General features: G+C 44.2%; 1 protein-coding gene across 6 annotated transcripts in view; it reads left to right on the top strand.

Moving 5' to 3' along the window:
• The window catches only part of SUSD6 (sushi domain containing 6), a 95,670-nt gene that overhangs the window by 69,540 nt on the left and 6,552 nt on the right, over positions 1-19,578 (top strand). For all 6 annotated transcript variants that reach the window (XM_082283686.1, XM_082283685.1, XM_082283690.1 and 3 more), the window contains 3 exons: positions 14,637-14,834; positions 17,211-17,349; positions 18,467-18,888. In XM_082283686.1, the coding sequence (XP_082139812.1) occupies positions 14,637-14,834; positions 17,211-17,349; positions 18,467-18,888 (759 nt within the window). The remainder of the gene's footprint in view (positions 1-14,636; positions 14,835-17,210; positions 17,350-18,466; positions 18,889-19,578) is intronic.

The following is a 19,578-nucleotide window of genomic DNA, read 5'->3' as shown; positions in this document are numbered from 1 at the left end:
TTTCTTACTGCTTAAAAGCAGTGAATTGCAGAGAAACAAGATTGAAATTTAGTAGTCCTTGAGGAGACATGATTTCTTTCCTGAAGATTTTGTTTGAAAATGGTCATGCTGTAGGGTTGTGGGTTGTATGTTTTATAATTTCTTTTTATGTCAAATGGGCAGAATGGTACTACATCTTTTCCTATGTTTTTATCAGGCATCAAGGGCTACAAATGAGTTCTGTCTTGGCAGTTGCTACTTCTGACCTTTTTTTTTTTTTTTATTACATGCTTTTTAGCTCGATATTTTGACATGCCTGGGCTTTGATTCCAGTGGCTATAGTGAAAGTGTCAAAGGACAAATAGTATTTCAAAGGGTGAGAACTCCTTTTACACATCTTCTCTGAACACTTTTTTTGCCAGCTGTAGAAGGAGCTTGTTTTTTGAACAGTTTCCCAATCCTGGCTTGTTTCTGTTCAGCTATGTTTACCCTCTGGATGTTGGGGATATGGAGCTACAAAGACAGAAAGGAAGAATTCACATTTGCTAGGTATGCTTTTGACAATTGCTATTTCATATCCATTGATTTGCTTAGAGCTGTTGGTAGGGCAAATGGCGATGAAAAAAAACAAACACTTTGAAATAAGTACATCTGTATAGCAAGACAGTCTTCTCAAAGAAAGTGGCTGAAAATCTGAATTTTCTATACGCTGCATTTGTATGCATAATACTAAGTTGCTATTTTCTTTCCATGTACCATTTGATCCCCAGCAAACTCTGAGTGGGTGGAATGTGTGGGACTTTGCCTGTTCTGCCAGAGCTGATCATGTCTTCTGTGACTGGTAAATCAAAGTAGCAGCAGCATCCCACCAGACCTTGATGTCTCTTGCTAGTCATGCTCCAGTCACAAAGCAAGCTTACTGATAGCTTCACTGGGCTTCCTCCCTTCTTGCCAAAAAATACTCTCTAATTGCATGTATTGCCAGTAAATAGAGATTACATACTGAGTAGGTGTTAAGTTTCAGTGCAGGTTATACAAGGCCTGACACCACCTTTCCTACTATCACCTCCCTAGCTCTTAAAATGCCCCAAACACTGTTAAAGTGTTAGGCAGTTTAGAGAGGTCACAGCTAGCTTGTTTCAGTAGAAGAAACTTCTTACTTTTCTTTGAAGATGAGTTTTTCAGCTTCACTCCATCTTAGAGTTTTTGAATTATTAGAGTTTGGATTGAGTCTGTATCAGCTGATGTGTTCAAGAAAGTGAAGCTCATACTGACTGAACTTGTAAAAGTGGGAGTCTGTAGGACTGGGATCTCTGGGAAAGGCAGATTTGCCATGTGCAGTACTTCTGTCATTGTGTAGTCTGACATGCCTCCCACTTTGAACAGGATGACTTGAGGAGTGTTCAAGTGGGTCTGGGGTTTTTCTTTATTCTGTCCTGCTAGACTCTGTAAAGAAGTGTTTTGTTGATGCTGAGCTTTTCTAAAGCTGGTAGGAAGGATGACTTAATACATATGGCTAACCTAACCACATCTAGAGTGAAAATATGACGTGTGCTTAAGAGAGGCTTTCCAGCGAGACAAGGACGATAATAAGTCTTTGCAGTTCTGCCCAGTCAGTGGTAAATTATCGGAGTGCTTGTTTTCACAAGTCCCGTGATACAGATGAGTCATTCTTAAAAGATAAACAGATCTGCCCAGATACTACATTCTGTTATGTTCAGTGGTCCTGAGCAGAGCCAAAAGCCAGAAGAGAAGTATGGCAGAATGAAAAAGTACTCTCCTCTGTGTGTTGATGTATCAGATTGAGGTTTCAGGATCGCTGTCCTTACCCACCTTCCCCTAGCAAAGCTGTCAGTAGATGAATTGTATAGGAAAACTTCAGTAACCCAGAACTCTGAGCTTCCCAGTTTGATTTCCACACAGATGAAGGTGGAACTACATTTAGCACACAGTGCTCTCCTGTGCGCAAGTCATTACTAGATCAGCCTTGGCCAAACTTCCAAATTAGTGCTTTTTGGATAGGCTGAGTCAGAAGCAACAGCTGCTGCTGCTGCAAGGATGAAAAATGAGTCAGCTGCAAAAGGTTCATTAGTGAACAAAGGAGGCCTACCAGGGCAGAGCTTTAAAGTGACTTGGCTAGTGTATCTAAACTCAAAAATTATTACTTCAGAGATTCCCATGTCCCCTTGGACTTTAGGACTGCCTCATGAACAGACTCATGACTGTGCAATGATCTTTGTCAAGTCTCAGAGTAAACCATAGCAGAACTGGAATTACAAGGTGGGCATGAACTGGCTTCTAGGGTAAGGAGAAGCTGGTTGTTGTGGTGGTTGGTGGTGTCTGCCTGAGTTCCACCTATGGTGGAAGGGGAGCAATGGACTCTACTGCTGTTGGTGTTACCAGGCAAGTGATACATGTCATCCTGAGCTTGAGTGGCCATGCTGGACTCCACAACAGGATCATATTTTGGGAAACTCTCAGAGCAAGAACTTTTAAGGCCTTACTGGAAAAGAAACCTGATTGCTGTACTAGGCTGAAGTTTCAGGAGTGGAAGTTTTGTAGTCATATGGAAATCCAAAAGCAAGTTAAGCCTCCTGAGGCACTGCTAAATTGAAGGCCTCCTGTCACTTGCTGGTAGAGACAAGTTTTGCTCTGCTGTGCTGTTATGGTATGTTTCCCTGGTGTTCTCACCTAGTGTCAATAGAGGGACTGTATCCATTTCAGTCAGGTCAAAACCTGGTGTCCAAAATCAGCATGAACATCATATTATGCTGAACAGCATGGCTCTGCTTTTCCCTACACTGTCTCATTGTTCTTGCTGAAGTGTGAGATGGTTTTCATGACACCACAGCCCCATAGTGGGTATCAGGTTTTTATCCTAAAAAACCACCTCAGGGTATTGCTATACCCAAACTGAAAAGCCATTTAGGAACAGACAAGGGAACAATGGGATATATGTGCAGGTTACCCCTGAACTGAGACCAATTTTTAGTTTTATAAGTTTTGAGAAACAGGTAAGCAGGGACAAGATGACAAATCAAAGCTGTATGAAGTAAGTTCCTGCACAGCTGTCTGTTTCTTTTCTGTAAGACCATCAAATTATTTTGACAATTCTTATTATTTTTAAATAATCTGCTCTTTGTTGCAATATAAAATGAAATTTAGAACTGGAAGAGCTGTCAATGAGAAAAAGAGATGCCCGTGATGAGTGTTAGCTGCCTCTGCCCTGTGTGACAAACACTTTAGGCTTTATATTTCTTAATCATCAGAATTTCAAACAAAAACCCATATGCAACTTTCTTAGGGGGACCTTCTTAATCAAACTTTTGAAGGGGGAGGAACCCACTCTTATGAGCCCACAAGGCTACTGGGGTTTGGGTTCAAATGCTGAATCTGGAACCCTGCTGATTACACAAAGTGTTGTTACAGCACTTGCTTAATTTCCTTCTTGGAACATGTGAAAGTAATTATAGGGTGGCTGGAAGAAGGCACAGGAAGGCTGGATGTTACAGCGGGGATACTGCAACACGTGTATCAATCAACGAGGCCCGTGGAAAGGAAATATATATGGACGGATTCTTGGTAGATGTTTCAGAGATGTTTATTTCCCCAGCCGCATGGCCGGGGCTCTGCCGAGGAACTGCTCAATCACGGGACCCGAGGGTCCCTGCCCACACAGGGGAACACAAAACAACCGATGGGGAACGAGGCTGAGCAGGGGCAGGGAAATCCCGTGTCTGTCCCAGGGCCCCTCTGCCAGGGCTACATGGCAGGGGGGGAGGGACCCTGACAGCTGGAAGCAGCCTTAGAAAACAAAAGCAAATGAAATGTGGGCCACTTGTAAATCTGTATTGTGCCCATGGGTGGGAGCAGGTTTCTGTATTAAATTAGCTTTTTTGCAGCCACTGTACTGCTGACTAACTGCAGCCCAGATGCAAATTGTTTACACTGTCCTGGCAGTATGGGATGCTGTAAAGTATTGGTCAGCTGGTCTTTGTCTTTACAGGACATGAGTAAGCTTCATGAGCTTCCACATACATCACCAATAGCTTTAATTTATTTGTGTGTGTGTGCAGCAATAAGATTACTTTATCAGAAGATCTTAAAAGTACTTCTGCAGTTGTTCCCCGTTTGCTTCCTCCTCCTTGTTAATGTTTCCGGAATTAATTTATCATCCTGGCTTTGTTTAGAAGCACCAGGCTTTTGTCTTACGATGTGGTGTTATCCTGATGTCCAGAATGCCCGGCACAGATGAGAGCCCTGCTGCAGCCAGCCCTGTGCAAACATAAGGCAGAGCCAACTCTGAAAAACTTGGCAGTGTTAGTCTCGGAGCCTGTCAGGCTGAATCACTTGGGAATGTATCTGAGGGAAGCATGTTCAGGTGGGCCTATTACAGGGAAAATAATAAGTTGTCACAGTGAGTAGCACTCTTCTAGGGAGGCAGATGTGCTGCTGGAGTGCAGTTGTGCTTGGTTGCTGCCTTCCATCACAGAAATCTTCCTTTCACAGATGCGTTTTTTGTTAGACCTGGAATAGGTCTAACATAGCATACAGCAAAAGCTGTCCTGTTTTGGAGGGAGAAAGGAACTTGGAAGGTGTAACATTTATTTTTCTGCTAAAATATCAGTGATACTGGGAATTCTTTACCTGAAGCAAGCCTTTTAAAGGGCAGAGAGAAGTATGTTTTATATCCAGACAATCTGTAGCACTGTAGAAGCACCAGTGGCAGCTTCCTATAGCCCAAACATTTTGACTCTGGTAGAACATAAATATAATTTGCATTTTAGACTAAGCTTTGATGCTAATGGTTTTCTTTTTAAGAGATAGATAAACTACTGGGGGAAAAAAACATCATATTTCTAATAGAAAGGCAGACAAGACCCATAATTAATGTTGCACTAGCAGGCTTCCTCCATGGTTGGCTAATCACAGCTGAGTGTTAATAAGCATAGAGTTTTTTTAAATACTGTTGTAACATGTTAATTAAGATAATTCGTCTCCATGTGTCTCTTGAGTTACCAGATGGCGACTGCATTGGTGGAAGGCTGCAATTAGAGTCTTTTCTTTCTTGCTTTTTCTTCCCCTGCCCTAAGGGGGAAAAAAAAAAGAAGGAAAAAGAAAAAAAATGCAGCTTTAGTGTGTATGGGATGGCTGTGAGGGGTGCCTGGTACTGTGCACATTTTAAGTGTTTGTGTCTAATTATATAACTGCACAGCTATATGATTATATATACAAATCTCTTTGCTTTGGTTCTTCTCATTTACCCACATTATGACATTAAAAAATAATAAGCCTCCTCTTCAGAGTATGCCCTTGCTGGGGAAACTGTAATTTCCCTGTGAAGACTCCCATCCTGCTCAGTTTGGTCTTCTGTCTTTGAATTCAGAATAAGCAGCATCTGGAGCCAGTAAAGACAGAGAGCTTATTTTTCAGTGGACTTTGGCCTCTGCTTAATACACAGAACCCAAAAGAGGGTTATGTTTTGCAGTGTGTTTTTAGGAAGGCTTAAAATACTTTAGGGGCAGGGTCAGTGAGAAGTGTGTGCACTCACAATGGAGGCCTTTTATTGACTTCTGCCTCCTGTAAGTTAAATATAAAGAGGTCCTTTAGCCTCAGCTGTTGTGACTGGGCCCCAGCAGCAGCTGCTGTATCGGGTTTGTCCCTTTGGGAAATGGCCCATCTGCTCATGTGCTAGAGAAAGCCAGAGTGCCGAAAAGGAGCAGATTCAAAATCTGTTCTCCTGCTTCCAATCCTCATCTCCACCCCAGAAATTACAGACCAGTGGAAAACCTGGGCATCTGGTAATCTTTATTTTACGGAGTGAATCCCGTCTCTGGCTAGAAACACACCAAGTTGTCAACTGTTGCCAGCTGGCAGAGGATGGCTTCAGTCTGGGTCCCTTCTCACGTGATCTGTCTGCAGCTACTGTGTTTGTACAGTTAAAGCACACAGGTTAGTCCACTGGTGGGCAGTAAGCAAAAAAACCCCAATAATACCTTGAGCTACCTGAAAGGGGAGCAAAGCATGCTTCACCTCCACCAAGAGGGATCCACTTGTCCTCTAGGGAAAAGGCTTTTTAATGACTGCAGCACACATTTGTGTTGGAATTTCATTGTGTGGGCTAAAAAATGCTCTGAAGATGGTGGAAAAGGGCCAAATCTCAAATATTATTCCCAGATCAGGTCCTTGTGCTTCTTGGAGCCAGCCTGCCAAGAGAAACCCGGGTCTAAAGCGTGTGGCTCTTTGTGTTCAGCACAAACCTGCTGTTACAAGCAGTGACATTTGTCCCTGAAATGCTTGATGAGCCACTTCCTAGCCTAATATTAATCCAGGCTCTCTGCCTGGGAAGGACAATGCAGGAGCAGAGGGTGCGTAGTGGGAAGCTGCTGTGCTGAAAGCTTTTGAATGCATCCAGGCAAAACATGGTTAGTCGGAAACCTGAAGGTATTTAGCACTCAGAAATGGAGCTGGCACTCTTGCTGGAAAACGTGGGTGGAGGTGACTGCTTTTCTATCTGCCACTAAAGCACATCCCCTTGTCATTGCTTTCTCAACAGGAAGGAAGGTGTGGGTGGGGAGCAGCAGTGCTGTTGATCAAAGCTTATCAAGGTGTTTTTTCTCTCCAGACCAACTGCCTCGGAAGTGTTTCTTTCTTTGGTAAAAGACGGTGTTTAGTTGACCTATCTGGTCTGAAAGGGGTATGAAATGGTAACAGACTTGCTTCTTACTAAAGCTAAACTGCTGGTGAGGGAGGGGCTGCCAAAAGAGGCTTCTGCTGTTTATAGGCTGGTTTGTGTGTACAGGGGAAGAGAAGAAAAACAAGGATCTTGCCTCTCTGGATTTCACACTGAAAGTGAAGCTGGCTAGTCATCTTCCTCCATCATTTCCCTCTCTGCAGAAAACTCCTGGAGCCAAACACCAGTCCTGTCTCAGGCAGAAGGAAATCTTGTGTGACTGAACGCCCTGGTGTAAGAAGAAAAATTCCTGACTGAAAAAGAAGCTTGTGGAATTTTTTTGTTCTGCAGTCACCCTGTTTTCCCCCTGCTCCCCCAGAGAATGACACAGCAGGAGATTTGGGTTAGAAGGACATGACAAGTAGCTCTATGTTCGAGTAAAATAGGTGTCTATATATTTTTTAATCTTTTTTCTTCTCAAGGCAGGAAACCACCTTTAGCCTAGACTCGTCAGAGCATAGGGGATAAAGTTGTCATGAGAAAAGCAGCTAACTTGGACAGTAAATTTCCTGTCTGATAGTTCCAAAGGGTTTACAAAATAAGTGCTTGTTGTTGAAAATGGCACAAATGCCAGTTGCATGTGTTCCTTTGGTTTTGGTGCTACTTTTCAGGTTTTTTCCTCTCAGTGGGTGGATAGTGGATTTTGAGTTCATCATATGCTAGGTAAGGATCTGTCCTACCTTAACAAATAGGGAAGTGTTTGAGACAATGTCTTCTCTTTAAGGAAAAGCTATGCTGAAAAACAAAAAAACCCCACCCAAACCCAAACAAACATACCAAAACAAAACCAAAAAAGACCCAAACCAAACAAATTTAATTAAAGTTACTTGCAGTGTGTTCTCTTAAGTGTAACCTGAGGCACTGGAGTCTGTCTGCAGCACTGGGAGGCTGATGTGTTCCTCTAGTTGCTCAAGCAGCTGCTAAGTCAGCTCAGTGCTGTGGCTGACTACCCTACTGCTGTGGCTAAGGACAGTACTGACGCTATTATCTGGCTGGATTACATTCATGCTTCTCTGAGTACTGGTGACAGAGGCTGGGAGTATATCCAAGTACTGGGCAAAGGGAGAAGTAAATTCTTTCCTTACTGGCTTACTGAACAACCAGGAGATTAGCGGAGAGGTTGAGTAGCACCCTGCTGGCAAGAACTGAAATTCTGCGCTGAGAGAAAACAATGTCTCTTCTTCCATTAGCAAATATGGCCAGAGCTCTTGTTAGGAAGCAACTGAATGCATTTGCTAAAGCCAAACCCATGTTCAGTATCACCCCTGAGTGGGATCTGCAGGCAACACTCTGCTAGAATTGCCAGACCCTACAGAAGCTGAAGAGAGCATTCTTGCTGCTCCCTGGCTTGCTCTTCTAGGCTGCTGACTGCATCAGGCTGTCAAGTTTTTATTGTGAAAAAGCATTGTGTAAAAAAAGATGAAGCCCTGTGTATGAATTTGCATGCAAATAGCAACTGATAAAAACCCCACTATTGCTGCAGGCCCATTCAGGGCACTAACTGGAAAAGAACTGTGAATCTGGCTCTGTTGTATTCAGCATGGTGTTAACGTGAAAATGCACAGCATCTGCAGAAGGCTTCAGACGGAATTGGTATTTCAGACCACCCATTTAGCTGTGGCAAGACCCAGATTGAAGGTAGGAGTAGAGAGGGAGTGTTACTCCCCTAGAGTTTGGAAGGTCCTTGCCAGAAATTAGTAATAGCTTTTGCAGTTCCCTCAGCTATACTGAGGTGATGCATACATGAATTATCCAAGTTGAAAATGAAAGTTTCTGTAGCAGGGACAAGTAACTGGAAGATAGGGATATCTCATGTTTATTTTGAGTGCTTTTCTAGATACGCTGTTTGTAAGGCTGGTGACGAGTCCTGTCTGAGAGAATAAAGGTGACAGTGTTTTGGAGAACTGGAGACTTGGACAGAGAAGTTCTTGCCACTGTGGAATGTGCTGAAGCACAGCTTTTAAGAGAGTGAACAGGCAATGACTGTGACCAGGAGGAAACTTTCCTGTGTGATAGGAGATAGGAGAAGAGACAAAAAGGTGGCAAGCCAACCTTTTTTGAGTGACTCCACAGAAATCCTACTATAGGGCAGTCAAAGTAGTACAAGAGAGCTAGGATGAGGTTTCAGAGGAAACAGCATGAAAGAAATGGCATGGCCTCTAGCACTGGAACAATTTAATTGGGTGCTTATGTGTTCTGCTTCACAAAGATGTTTGCTCACCAGGTAAGACCTGCTGACATGAGACATCATGACAAGTTTAACCAGACTAGCCAGGGGAATATTTGTCTTGATTACGAGGGTGGTTTTTGTTTGTAGGATGTTTTTCTTCTGAGAGTCTTGATAGTATCTGTTAAATGGAGTAAAAGTTGTAGATGAAGACAGAGAAGTACTGAGCTTAGCATCTTCCATTTCCAGTTTTTACATCACACAAAAGTTGTGATAGGTCTAAAAGGCCAGGAGGTGTTAACATCCGAGCAGGGCACATGCTCGGGGTATCCAGCAGAACAGTTGTTAACACAAATGGCTTCCAAAGTGCTTCAGCATAGACCTGTATGGCTCCTCTGACACTGCTCTGGGGACAGTCAAACCTGCTAGAGCACTTGTGTAGTCAGTCAGGGATTTAGCTGAGGTTGAGTCCAGCTTCCTCTTGAAGTTGCTGGGATTTGGGCCTGACTCATGTAAAGAGGCACTTTAATTTGTCAAAACTGTTCCTGTCCCAGTTTTAGTGACCTTTGTGCCCTGCTGTGGAGAAGAAGAAATATTACTGGATGTTCAGTGCAAAACATCCTATTGTTAAGCTAAATGCAGTTGTCTGCCCAGGTAAGGGGAGCAGTGCCATGGCTTGTTCTCCCTCAGTTACAAACTTACAGTTAGGCACTCTGGCAGATCATGATTAGAAGGGGGTTTATGCTTGCTTGGTTGGTTGGGGGTTTTTTTTGTTTAGTTGTTTGTTTGGGTTTTGTTTGTTTTTCTCATAAGAATGCATTTTGTTAAGGAGGATTGGGTTTTCATCTCTGTGTAGTCAGACTAGCCAGTAAAACATGTTAGTGACTGAAAAACAGTTCAGGTGCTTGGTGCAGAAAGGAGGGGTGTAAGATCCTTTGTAGAGTCCATGAATCTTACTAGCTGAAAAAAATAAAAGAGACAGTGCCAAACAAATAAGACTGTAGCGAGGTCTTGGACTTCTGTGTGGTGGTGTGCCTGTGCAAAGAAGGTTAATACTGGGGAGCTTTTATAATTCTGTGGCAATTATCCAGTCAGATTGAAGTATGATTTAATCTTTCTTTGTATGTGTAAGTGGAGTGTATTGTTCTTCGTCCTTGCCATAACCGGCTCATCCTGCTTGAGCTTTGTAAATCTTCTACTTATCTGTGAATTTCACTCTCAGTGGTCAAGAATCAACTGTGCTCCTGTCGTTTATGTTCTGAGCACTTAAACCCCTCACTTTTGTGTCAGCACACAAGAGACCACATGCTTCCATCTGTGACATTGTATATGACCGTGGCTCGGGTTTGTGTCTGTTACATTATGCTGGAAATGCTTTTAGTTCTGCATCAGGTTGGCATTCAGGACCACTGCTCAGCTTCAGTTCAGCCAGGACATGGAAGAACCATTTCATCCTTTGGTGATTAGTGTAATCAACTTGGCCAGCTGACATCTCTGTCAGCTGGATTCCAGCTCCTCACAGTTGTCTGTGAATCTGCTGGAAGAGGAAGCAAGTGTGGCTTGCTACTTGAAGCAGAGCCATGGGAAAGGGAGCTGGTGAAGGTGCAATGTGATGTCGCTGTTACTGCAACAAAAAAGAGGTTCCCTAGTGTTGTGGTGATTATTGTCAAGCTGGCAACAGCTATTCAAAGAACATCAGAGCAGTTAACTCTCCTTGAAGGAGGACAGTATTTTTTCAAGTGACCAAAACACAGAAAAATATGGTGCTTACAGATGATTTGGTGGGAAGCTGGGTGGAAGTACATGCTGGCTTAGTATTTTTTTTCATTTGTATATTAAAAAATTGTCTGTATAGTAAATACCTAGTGGTTTGGAATGGCATTTGCAGAAGCTCCAGTGCCTAACTTAATTTCTGCCTGTCAATCTGGAAATGACGATTTCTTTACCTCTGAACAGAGTTCAGTGATGTTCCCTTCCTGTTTTCCAGCAGTGTATGCTGGCAGAGAACCAGCACTCTCAGGAGATGTCATAAACTTCAGTACCTCCTAGAAACAGGGCCTTTGGGAGTATTTGCTCCCTTTGCACACAGTGGAGAAATACTTAAAAGCTATTTCTGTGCATCCTCAAAGCTTGATGAATCAAGATCCTGGCAACAGCTTTGCAAGCCTAGAAGTTGGTAACTTCTGTAACTTGGCTCTCTTACTCTTCCCTGCCTGGCATGAACATTTGTTTTAAGATGTCTCACAAGCCCTGGGATACTTCCAAAAACATGTGTTTCAGGAATGGAGTTGATGAAATTCCTGCATGTATCTTTCTGTTCCCAGTACTGAACCATCCTTCCACAGCCATGCTCCAGAGTGTTCACACAGGCAGCTCTTTCCATCCACCTGCACCTTCTGGCTGCTAACCGCAGCCAGGAGTGGGCTGCTCTGGGTGTGCATTCTGGTAGCAGTTGGTGCACACCTTTTTTCACCCCTGAAGTGTCAGTGGTTTATTCTGTGGACAGCAGTAAGTGGGATGCTCTGCATGGTTTTGTATTGCTGTGAATACTGTGAATACTTGTATTGCTGTGAGTGCTGCAAACGCGGGACGTAAGCTTTGCTGCTGGGGACATAAAGGGTTGTGCAGAATCAGACTTGGGCTTTTTCTTCTATTAGCCCCAGTTTAGAGTGCACACGTGGAGGCAGTTGAAGAAACTGAAAGCTCAGGGCAGTGAAAGCTTAGGGAATAGGTCACTGCATTGTCTGTCCCAGGCATTCTGGATGCCTCTGTTATGCTCGACTGGGCCCTGGTTTGCAGAGGTGCTGCATTCTGTCAGAGATGCCAGGGAGAGGGAGCCAGTCCAGGAGGGAGCCAGAGGTATTTGACTTTCTCCGTTTTTCAGTACCACCAGTCCATCATCTTAGCCACCCAAGCCTTGCCTTCAGCAATTTTCAATGCCACAAGCACTGTCTAGCAGACCTCCCCAAAGCTGCAGGCTCTGAGATGCTTTGTTCCCCTGAGGTTGCCTTGCAAAGGACAGTCCAGGATCAGCTCAATCTTGTTGAGGGTGGATGGTGTTGATGTTCTGGCTGTGTGATCCAGACCTTTTTTATCTATTTCCCAGCACACAGGCAGTGTTCTTCCATCACAGTGAAGGTGACATTTTAAAATATTTGTGCACTCCTGGATGCTGTGATGACAAATGAAGGTTGGGGTTAGAGGGAAGGGGAGGTGGCTAATTCTGCAATCTCTTCCCTGTGAATAGGGCAAGTCAGGCACAACTGCCTGAACACACTTATCAGCTGCTTCTGTCCTTTCCTGTGCCAAGTGGTCTGTGGAGGTGAGGAGGAATCCAGTTTGCAGTTGCATGGCTGTGCATCTCCTGAAGACCTTGCCTGAGAAGGCCGAGTCAGGGTTCTGCAGGTGCTTGATGTGGTGGTATTTCCAAGCCTTTGAAAGCGCTATTCCAATGTAAATGAGCGCCTGTTTCTTGTTGGCTGGCTTATTTTTGTACATAACTGAGAAATCTCATCAGTGTAGGTGGCACTTTATGACAGAAGGGGAACCAAAAGTGAGCTGCTTCTGTGTGCAAAAGGGCTCCTAGTGCAGTGGCCAGGCTTACACATGGGCATAGCTCAGGAGGAAAGGGAACTGTGGGACTGAGCTCTTTGCTGCAATCAGCAGAACGATGTTGTGCACAACTCCCAAGTAATTCCAGGTACTTGTTGTGGTATGAAAAGGTGTAGGGAAGTTGTCCTGTCTGCTCTCGAGTTTTGGCAACTCCACCAGTGCCTAGAGAGAGGTATGTGTTAAGCGCTAAAAATATCTCTGGTGCTCAAATGGGTCCTTGCAATTTAGCAAAAAAACCTCTCCTGGACTGCAGATGAACCAGGGCGTTTGTCTGTGTGCTTGAATGTGAAATGTGCCATTAATCTGTTGCTTTGGCTGATCCCAACTGCCATGAGATGCTGCACGGGCTCACAGTGAAAGGAGGTTTAGACTCATAAGGTGCAGGATTAAAACACTGGTTACAAAGTTATTGCAGAAAGAAAAGATAAAAAACACGGAAGAGCTAACAGTTAAAACTCAGAGGCACAGGAGAGTGGCTTCTCTGAAGCTTATTTAAGAATAAATCCCCTCAAGAACAAAGTCTTCTTGAGAAGCTCCTGCTTAGACCCCTGTTAACCTTTTCTGAAGAAGTAAATTGAATTGCAGTTATAAAGCTGGCAGAACTCATACCAGAGCATTTTTGGCTTCAGTCAGCACTTCATGTCAGGGTTTATTGGTATTTACAAGCACTACCTGTGCTGCATTCTCACATGTGATTAGGTTCAAGGGTTGCTTGCACTAAGGCAGTGTGGCAAATTTTTCCACAGTGAACGAATCTCAAGTTTTCTTTTGCTTCTTAAATCTTGCTCAAAATCCAATTACCTGGACTTTGCCCAGCTGTTTGTTGCTGTTTGTCCCACAGTAAATGGGTCACTTAGAGGTAGAACATGACAATGTGTGCTCTGGGGTTTTAAGGACAGGCCTGGGTCACCATGCTCTGATGGAACACCCTGGGTGGGTTGACTGATTTTCCATGCCCCAAAATATCTCAAGAGGGATCTATGATGTATTTTCTTTTATGAACTCTGGGAAGCTGATGTGAATTTTAAGGGAAAAATCTGGATTTCTCCATCTTTCAGCCAGGCAGATACATGTTGTCAGCGGAAGTTATTGGGGCTGTTCTGCAGGGTCATTGTGACCAGCCAGAAGAAAGGAAGTTCTGAGCAAGACAAATATCCTGTTTTCAGTGCAGTTTCCTCAATTTTGGTTTGTTATTATTTGAATGGCTATTGAAAATTCTGCAAGAAAAGTTCTGGCATGTGCTATGCCTATACCCACTAGTCAGGGTAATGGAGGTGCAAAAAGGAATGTGAAGCACCTTCAGCACTCCAGAGTTCCTATAGGTAAACAGAGGAGCTTTTTAGAAATGTTTTCATAATATACTGAATTCCTTTATAAAAGTAGACTAGAATACTGGTCTTAGGAGACGTCCTCTTGAGGTGATCAAGTCCAACCTTTGACAGAACACCACCATGTAACTAAACCATAGCACTAAGTGCCATGTCCAGTTGTTTCCTGAATACTGCCAGGGATGGTGACTTCACCACTTCCCTGTGCAGCCTGTTCCAACACCTGACCACCCTTTCAGTAAAGAAATTCCTCCTACTGCAGCAAAGCTCTGTTGCCAATCTTGTTGGTGGCATATCTATGTAAAATAGTGAAAATCTGTGTGCTTTTACATGCTTCTAGGGTGCCTTATGATGGGGCAGGTCTGCACCTTGACACTGCGTACCCATAGTACAGAGGGGGTTTTGCATTTCTCACTCATTTCAGTAGGTCTTGTGCTCTTCCCCTGCCAGACTAATAGGAAAGCCTGGTTGTTAGGTTCACCCCAGTCTCTAATGAAACAGCTATGGGGCAAAGATAGCACTAAGGATTTTCTGGGTCTCTCTCATGTGGAGTCTCTGTTGCGTCACTGTTCAAAAATATCACCAGTTTGGTGCCTGCCAGCTGGACTGTACTACTGGGATAATTAGCAGTATTTAGCAATCACAGAAACTTATCAGAGGTGCTTTCTACCATTGTGTTAACAGCCTTTCTTCTCAGTTTTAGTAGTTTCTTAATTTGGTGGGTGTTTGTTGGTGGAAGTCTGCCTGTGTGTCATATATATTGTGTAACAGGTGTCTTCCTCTGAGATGTCCTTCATGCTGCTTTCTCTTTTACCAGATTGTCCCCAGCCACCACAACCTGAGAATGGAGGCTATAAATGCCACCCCAGCCCTTGCAACAACCCTCTGACTTCAGGCAGTGTCATAGAGTATCTGTGTGTTGAAGGCTACATGCTCAAAGGAGATTATAAATACTTGACCTGCAAGAATGGAGAATGGAACCCAGCCATGGAAGTCAGCTGCAGGCTCAGCCCAGGTGAGCACTCCCTGACTCTAGAATTGCCCTTGTTTTGACTTTTCAGATTATCTTTAAACACTTAGTGTGATGCTGGGCAAGTCCATATGGCTGTCTCTCATTGCTCCAGCAATTTCATAAATGCAGCTCACAATCATGACTCTTTTCTTAAAAATGTCTCTTCAGTAGCAGCCCATCAGATGCAGACTTAGTCCCTAATACAAGCAGAAAAGCCATGGAAAGGAGTATAAAGTAGGCAACTTCTTACTTATATGGAGCCTCTTACCTTGAGGCTCTCATCCCAGGAATGGGGGAAACACTGATGGAAGCATTTTCCCTGCTGTCTGGTTTTCCTTGATGGGTTTGACAGTACATCTCCCTCAGTGAGTCTGTCCACATGTGTGTGCATGTGTGTAGAATCAGTCTTCCTTGCAAACAGGTTAAGTAACTGTTGGCTTCCTGTGTCAAAAAGCTTGATGGTGCTGCTTTTCACTGTACTGGCAGGAAAGGACATTGCTGACAAATGATTTCTGCTTCTCTTCAAATAGAAGTGGACAGCTTTTGCTTTGTGTCTCTCCCAGCTGAACAGGAATTCCTCCATCAAAGCAGGGAAGTGAAAAGGTTTGCAGGAAAGTGTTCATCATACAGCTCTTAGTTTGCCTACTACTCTTCTGGTTTTGACAGTGGGTATATTGGATAAAGGGAGAACTCCCTCCCCTCTTCCAGGTGGGCTTGTTGATAGAATCTTACTACTCAAGTCATCCTGAGCCAGCAGGATGTACAGTTTGGAATTAAGTCTCATAATATATAAAGCAAAATGTGTCAGCTTAACTGGAAGGAAACAGGAAAAAAAAAAAAAGTACCTTCATCAAGCTCTTTATGAAGTTCACCGCATACCTGTGACCTCTGGAACATCCTGTCCTGTCCCAAAGACACTGTCTTTTCAGTGTCTCTGCCATTCCAATAGCCCCTTCCTATGATTTATGAGGAAGGATCTGGGAATTTACCTGGCAGCAAATAGATCCTGAAGAGGCTTTTCAAATTCAGCATAAGCTTCCTTTCCACAGTGATCCCCCTTCCCCTTGCTGCATGCAGGCTGGAGAACAAAGCTGTGCTATTACACATAGTATTCCCTGAATGGCGTTCCTGCATGGTCGCACTTGGTCTAGCTGAAAGATTGTGTTGTAATGAGCAGAAATCCCTCAGATTTCTTTAGCATCTTGAAGATCAGTGGCATTATCAAAAATATGGTGTTTCAAAAGTCTGACCCAATGAAAAAGCTATTGCTTTCACAAGACAAGCTTTCAATCAACTGTTCAGGGTCAGACATAGCTGAGTCTTAACTAGTGGGTCTCTTTCACAGGGCTAAAAGGAGGAGAAGGAGGTGGGAGACTCTAGGAAGGCAGTAGGTCTTAAAATGACTGGTAGGGGTAAGATCCTACCTGCTCCATATAGGATAAATTAAGTCCCTAGCAGTTATCACATGTTTTGTACAGCTCTGAGCCTGTCAGCCCCATAGCCTTTTGGCAGTTTATTGTATGAGTTAGTGACATATTTTGATGTATGAGATGGTAAATGTTCTGGAGTGCATCCTGGATAGTGAGCAGTTTGAGAGCATCATGTACTGATGCTGAAAATGGAGCATCTCTATTTGCCTACCCTTGTTCCTGTTAGTGCCCTGAGAAATGCTGAAAGTTAAAATCCTTACTCAACCCTATTTGTCACAGAGAAAAATCTGCCAGTCACTGTTGGTTTGTTTTTGGTTTTTTTTTTTTTCCTGGGGAGACATCAAGCTACTTCTAAAAGATTTCAAAGAAACAAATTCAAAACAACTAAACCAGTAGGTTTGACCCCAAGAGATGATGCAGAAAATTGCAAAATAGGTTTCCATCTTAAATACCTGTTTTGGGCATAGATTTCAGGCTGTAGGCTTAAAAAGAGTGATCATCTCAGCTGAGAAAAAATGTTTTTTGGAACTTTTTCTATTGTTTGGCCTAAAATATGCTGCTTATTGTGCTAGATAATTATTAGCCTTGCTGGTGATATCAGGACATTCTCTAGCTTTTGTTCAGGCAGATGTGTATGTAACATGACCCTTACCACCATCTGTCAGTTCCCATGGCCTGCTTGCACTGCTTTTCTATTTGCTCTGTGTTTTTCCAAAGGACCCTTGTCTGTGCCTGTTTCATGTTAGGTTCCCTTTACAGCTGATGGAGAGGTGTCAGCTTCAGCTGCGAACTGAGATAGGTGGTGTGCCTTGACTGTGTGGGAAACTTGGGCTCCTTACACACACCCCCAGGTGTAAGTCCTGAGGAGCAGTGTGAACGTTTTTCCCTCTCTATGGCAGTTACTTAAGGGAGTGGATCATTTTACCTTGTGTTCCCCTTGGTTTTGTAGAAAAGGATTCTCCTCCAACAATTGGAGTGCCCACGCTGTCCATAGTAGCCTCCACAGCGAGCTCCGTTGCCCTGATTCTGCTGTTAGTCGTGCTGTTTGTTCTGCTGCAGCCGAAGCTGAAGTCGTTCCATCACAGCAGGTAAGTGTAGCTGGGCTTTGGAGGGGCTCGAGGCACACTGTTTCTTTGCAGTAGGAACCCATTCAGGTAGTTGGGTTAGACCTTTGTTTTGGAGCAACTTAACTCCTTGCTTCTCTCTTCCTCTTTTCATCGCCTCAGTGCCATCTCTGCCCCATGCTACTGATCCAGCATTTTTCTGAAATGGTGTTCTGTGATCCCCACCTGCAGTCCCCATTCTTATGTGCCACCCAAGGAGTGACTTCCTTGTGCTTTTGCCTTGGCTTTGAACAGAAGAAGTTATGGTCCTTACTAGCCTGGCTATAGATCAATTTCCTGCCTCTTCTAGCCTTGGATAGCTACTTAAGTCTGTGTCTGGGTGTATATATGTGCATCTTCCCCAGACTGTGGGGTCCTGTGGACCCGAATGTAGGCAGTACTGCTCTTTAGATACATGTGCAAGTCTGCCATCCTTCTCTGCTGCAGGAGGAGAGCCCTCGTGGCCTGGCTTTGTGGGTGAGAGGAGGGACCCAGCCAGAACACTGCTGCCAGCTGAGGCAGACACTTCAGTAGTGGGGAGGTTGAGAGGTGGGGCCCTGGAGTCTGCCCTCTTCTGAAAAGGCCCAAACTACTAGAAAAGAAAAATTTACTCTCGGGCCTTATGAGGCCAGGTGATTTATGCTGTGCCAGAGCTGTCTTCCCCAGCCTGCCAGGGGCTATCTGGCCAGCAGCAGAGGCAGTGGAACAGACAGTGCTGAGTGTTGTGGAATGTAGCAGTGCACCAGGCTGGACTCAACAGTGCTCCTTGCTAAGAGCACAGAACTGAGTCATGATCTTTGTCAGATTTAGCTGTGGAGGTTAGTGGGGGGGAAGCACTGTAACCTTTTCAGATCTTGCTGCTAAATCCATCGGGTGCCATGAATTACGGCCCCTGCTCATGTTTAATGGCAATTCACAGTAGGGCTGCAAGACTGCTTGCCTGACCTTGTTAAACCACCGTTCAAGTTTCTGTCTGTTCTCCCTTGATGGTGAGAATTAGAGTTCTGCTATGGGAGGTTACTGGGGTTGTTGGTAATATATATAATAAAATAAATACTCGATTTATTTTTTTTTCTCCCCCTCTTTCTTTCTTTTTTTTGAGGCGAGACCAAGGTGTGTCTGGAGATCAGGTCTCTATTATGGTGGATGGTGTCCAAGTGGCCTTGCCATCCTACGAAGAAGCAGTGTATGGCAGCACAGGGAATTGCATTCCACCCTCGGACTCCCGAGTGCAGATCGTGCTGTCGGAGGGAGCTGGACAGAATGGACCCAGAGAGATGCAGCAGCCGGACCAAGGGGCCCACAGTAGCTTTGAAAGAGAAGATGAAGCCCCTGGACATTCTGGACTGTGTGAAGCCAGTGGTTCCCAGCGCTCTGAAACTGTTCTTGTGCATCAGGCTGCTACCTCTTCCTGGGTAGCTGGCATGGCTAGCAGTAGACCTGTACACAAAGAGGTCCAAGATTCAGAAAGCAGTGACATACAAAGCCTTTTATCACTCACTTCCTCTGAGGAATACACAGATGGTAAGTGACTTGTGCAAGGAGCACTAAATGAGACCCTTTTAGGAGTACGTTCTGCAGTTGACTATCTGGGATGAAAACGGCAAGGGATGCCCCTATGTGTGTCTGCCACTAGACCAGCTTTTGAAAAGATCCAGTCTCCATAGCATGTTTCACCTCTTAAACATGTAAGAAGTATTTAATACTTTCTTCTGAAGAACTCAGTGTTCTCAGACTGGGAGCCTAGGGCAGTTTGAGCAAGATTGCCTACTGCTTACTCTTGTTTTAGCAAAGGATTTTCAGAGAAAACCAGTCTCCAGCATCATAGGGCAAGAGCAGTAAAATAACTATGTTTGTGGAAACTGAGTTGGTGGGAGCGGGAGGACATGCTTGGAATACAAACCCTTTGTGATGTTTGGGCTGCTTCATTTTTAGACTATTATAGTCAGCAGCTTCCTGCCACAGAGCATTCAGTGCTGCAGCCATAGCCTGCAAGAAGACTTAAGAGGGATGTGCTTGAACGTACTGTAGAGGGCAGAGGGGCAAGTCTGTTGAACAGTCAGAGCATCTTTTATTCCTCACTTCTGTGCTGTCCTGAAGGAGTGGCTTTGCAATGCCAGAGCTGATGTGAAGGTGTAGCTTAAGGTTGCTTCTGCAGGGACTGCTGTGTCTTAGGCAAGAAATGTAACTGGCTTGTAGATAGCTCAGGGCAGA

Source organism: Coloeus monedula (genome assembly GCF_965178545.1).
Source record: "Coloeus monedula genome assembly, chromosome: 6".
NCBI lineage: Eukaryota > Metazoa > Chordata > Aves > Passeriformes > Corvidae > Coloeus > Coloeus monedula.
Note: the sequence above shows the minus strand (reverse complement) of the source record. Positions and strands in the feature narration are given on the sequence as shown.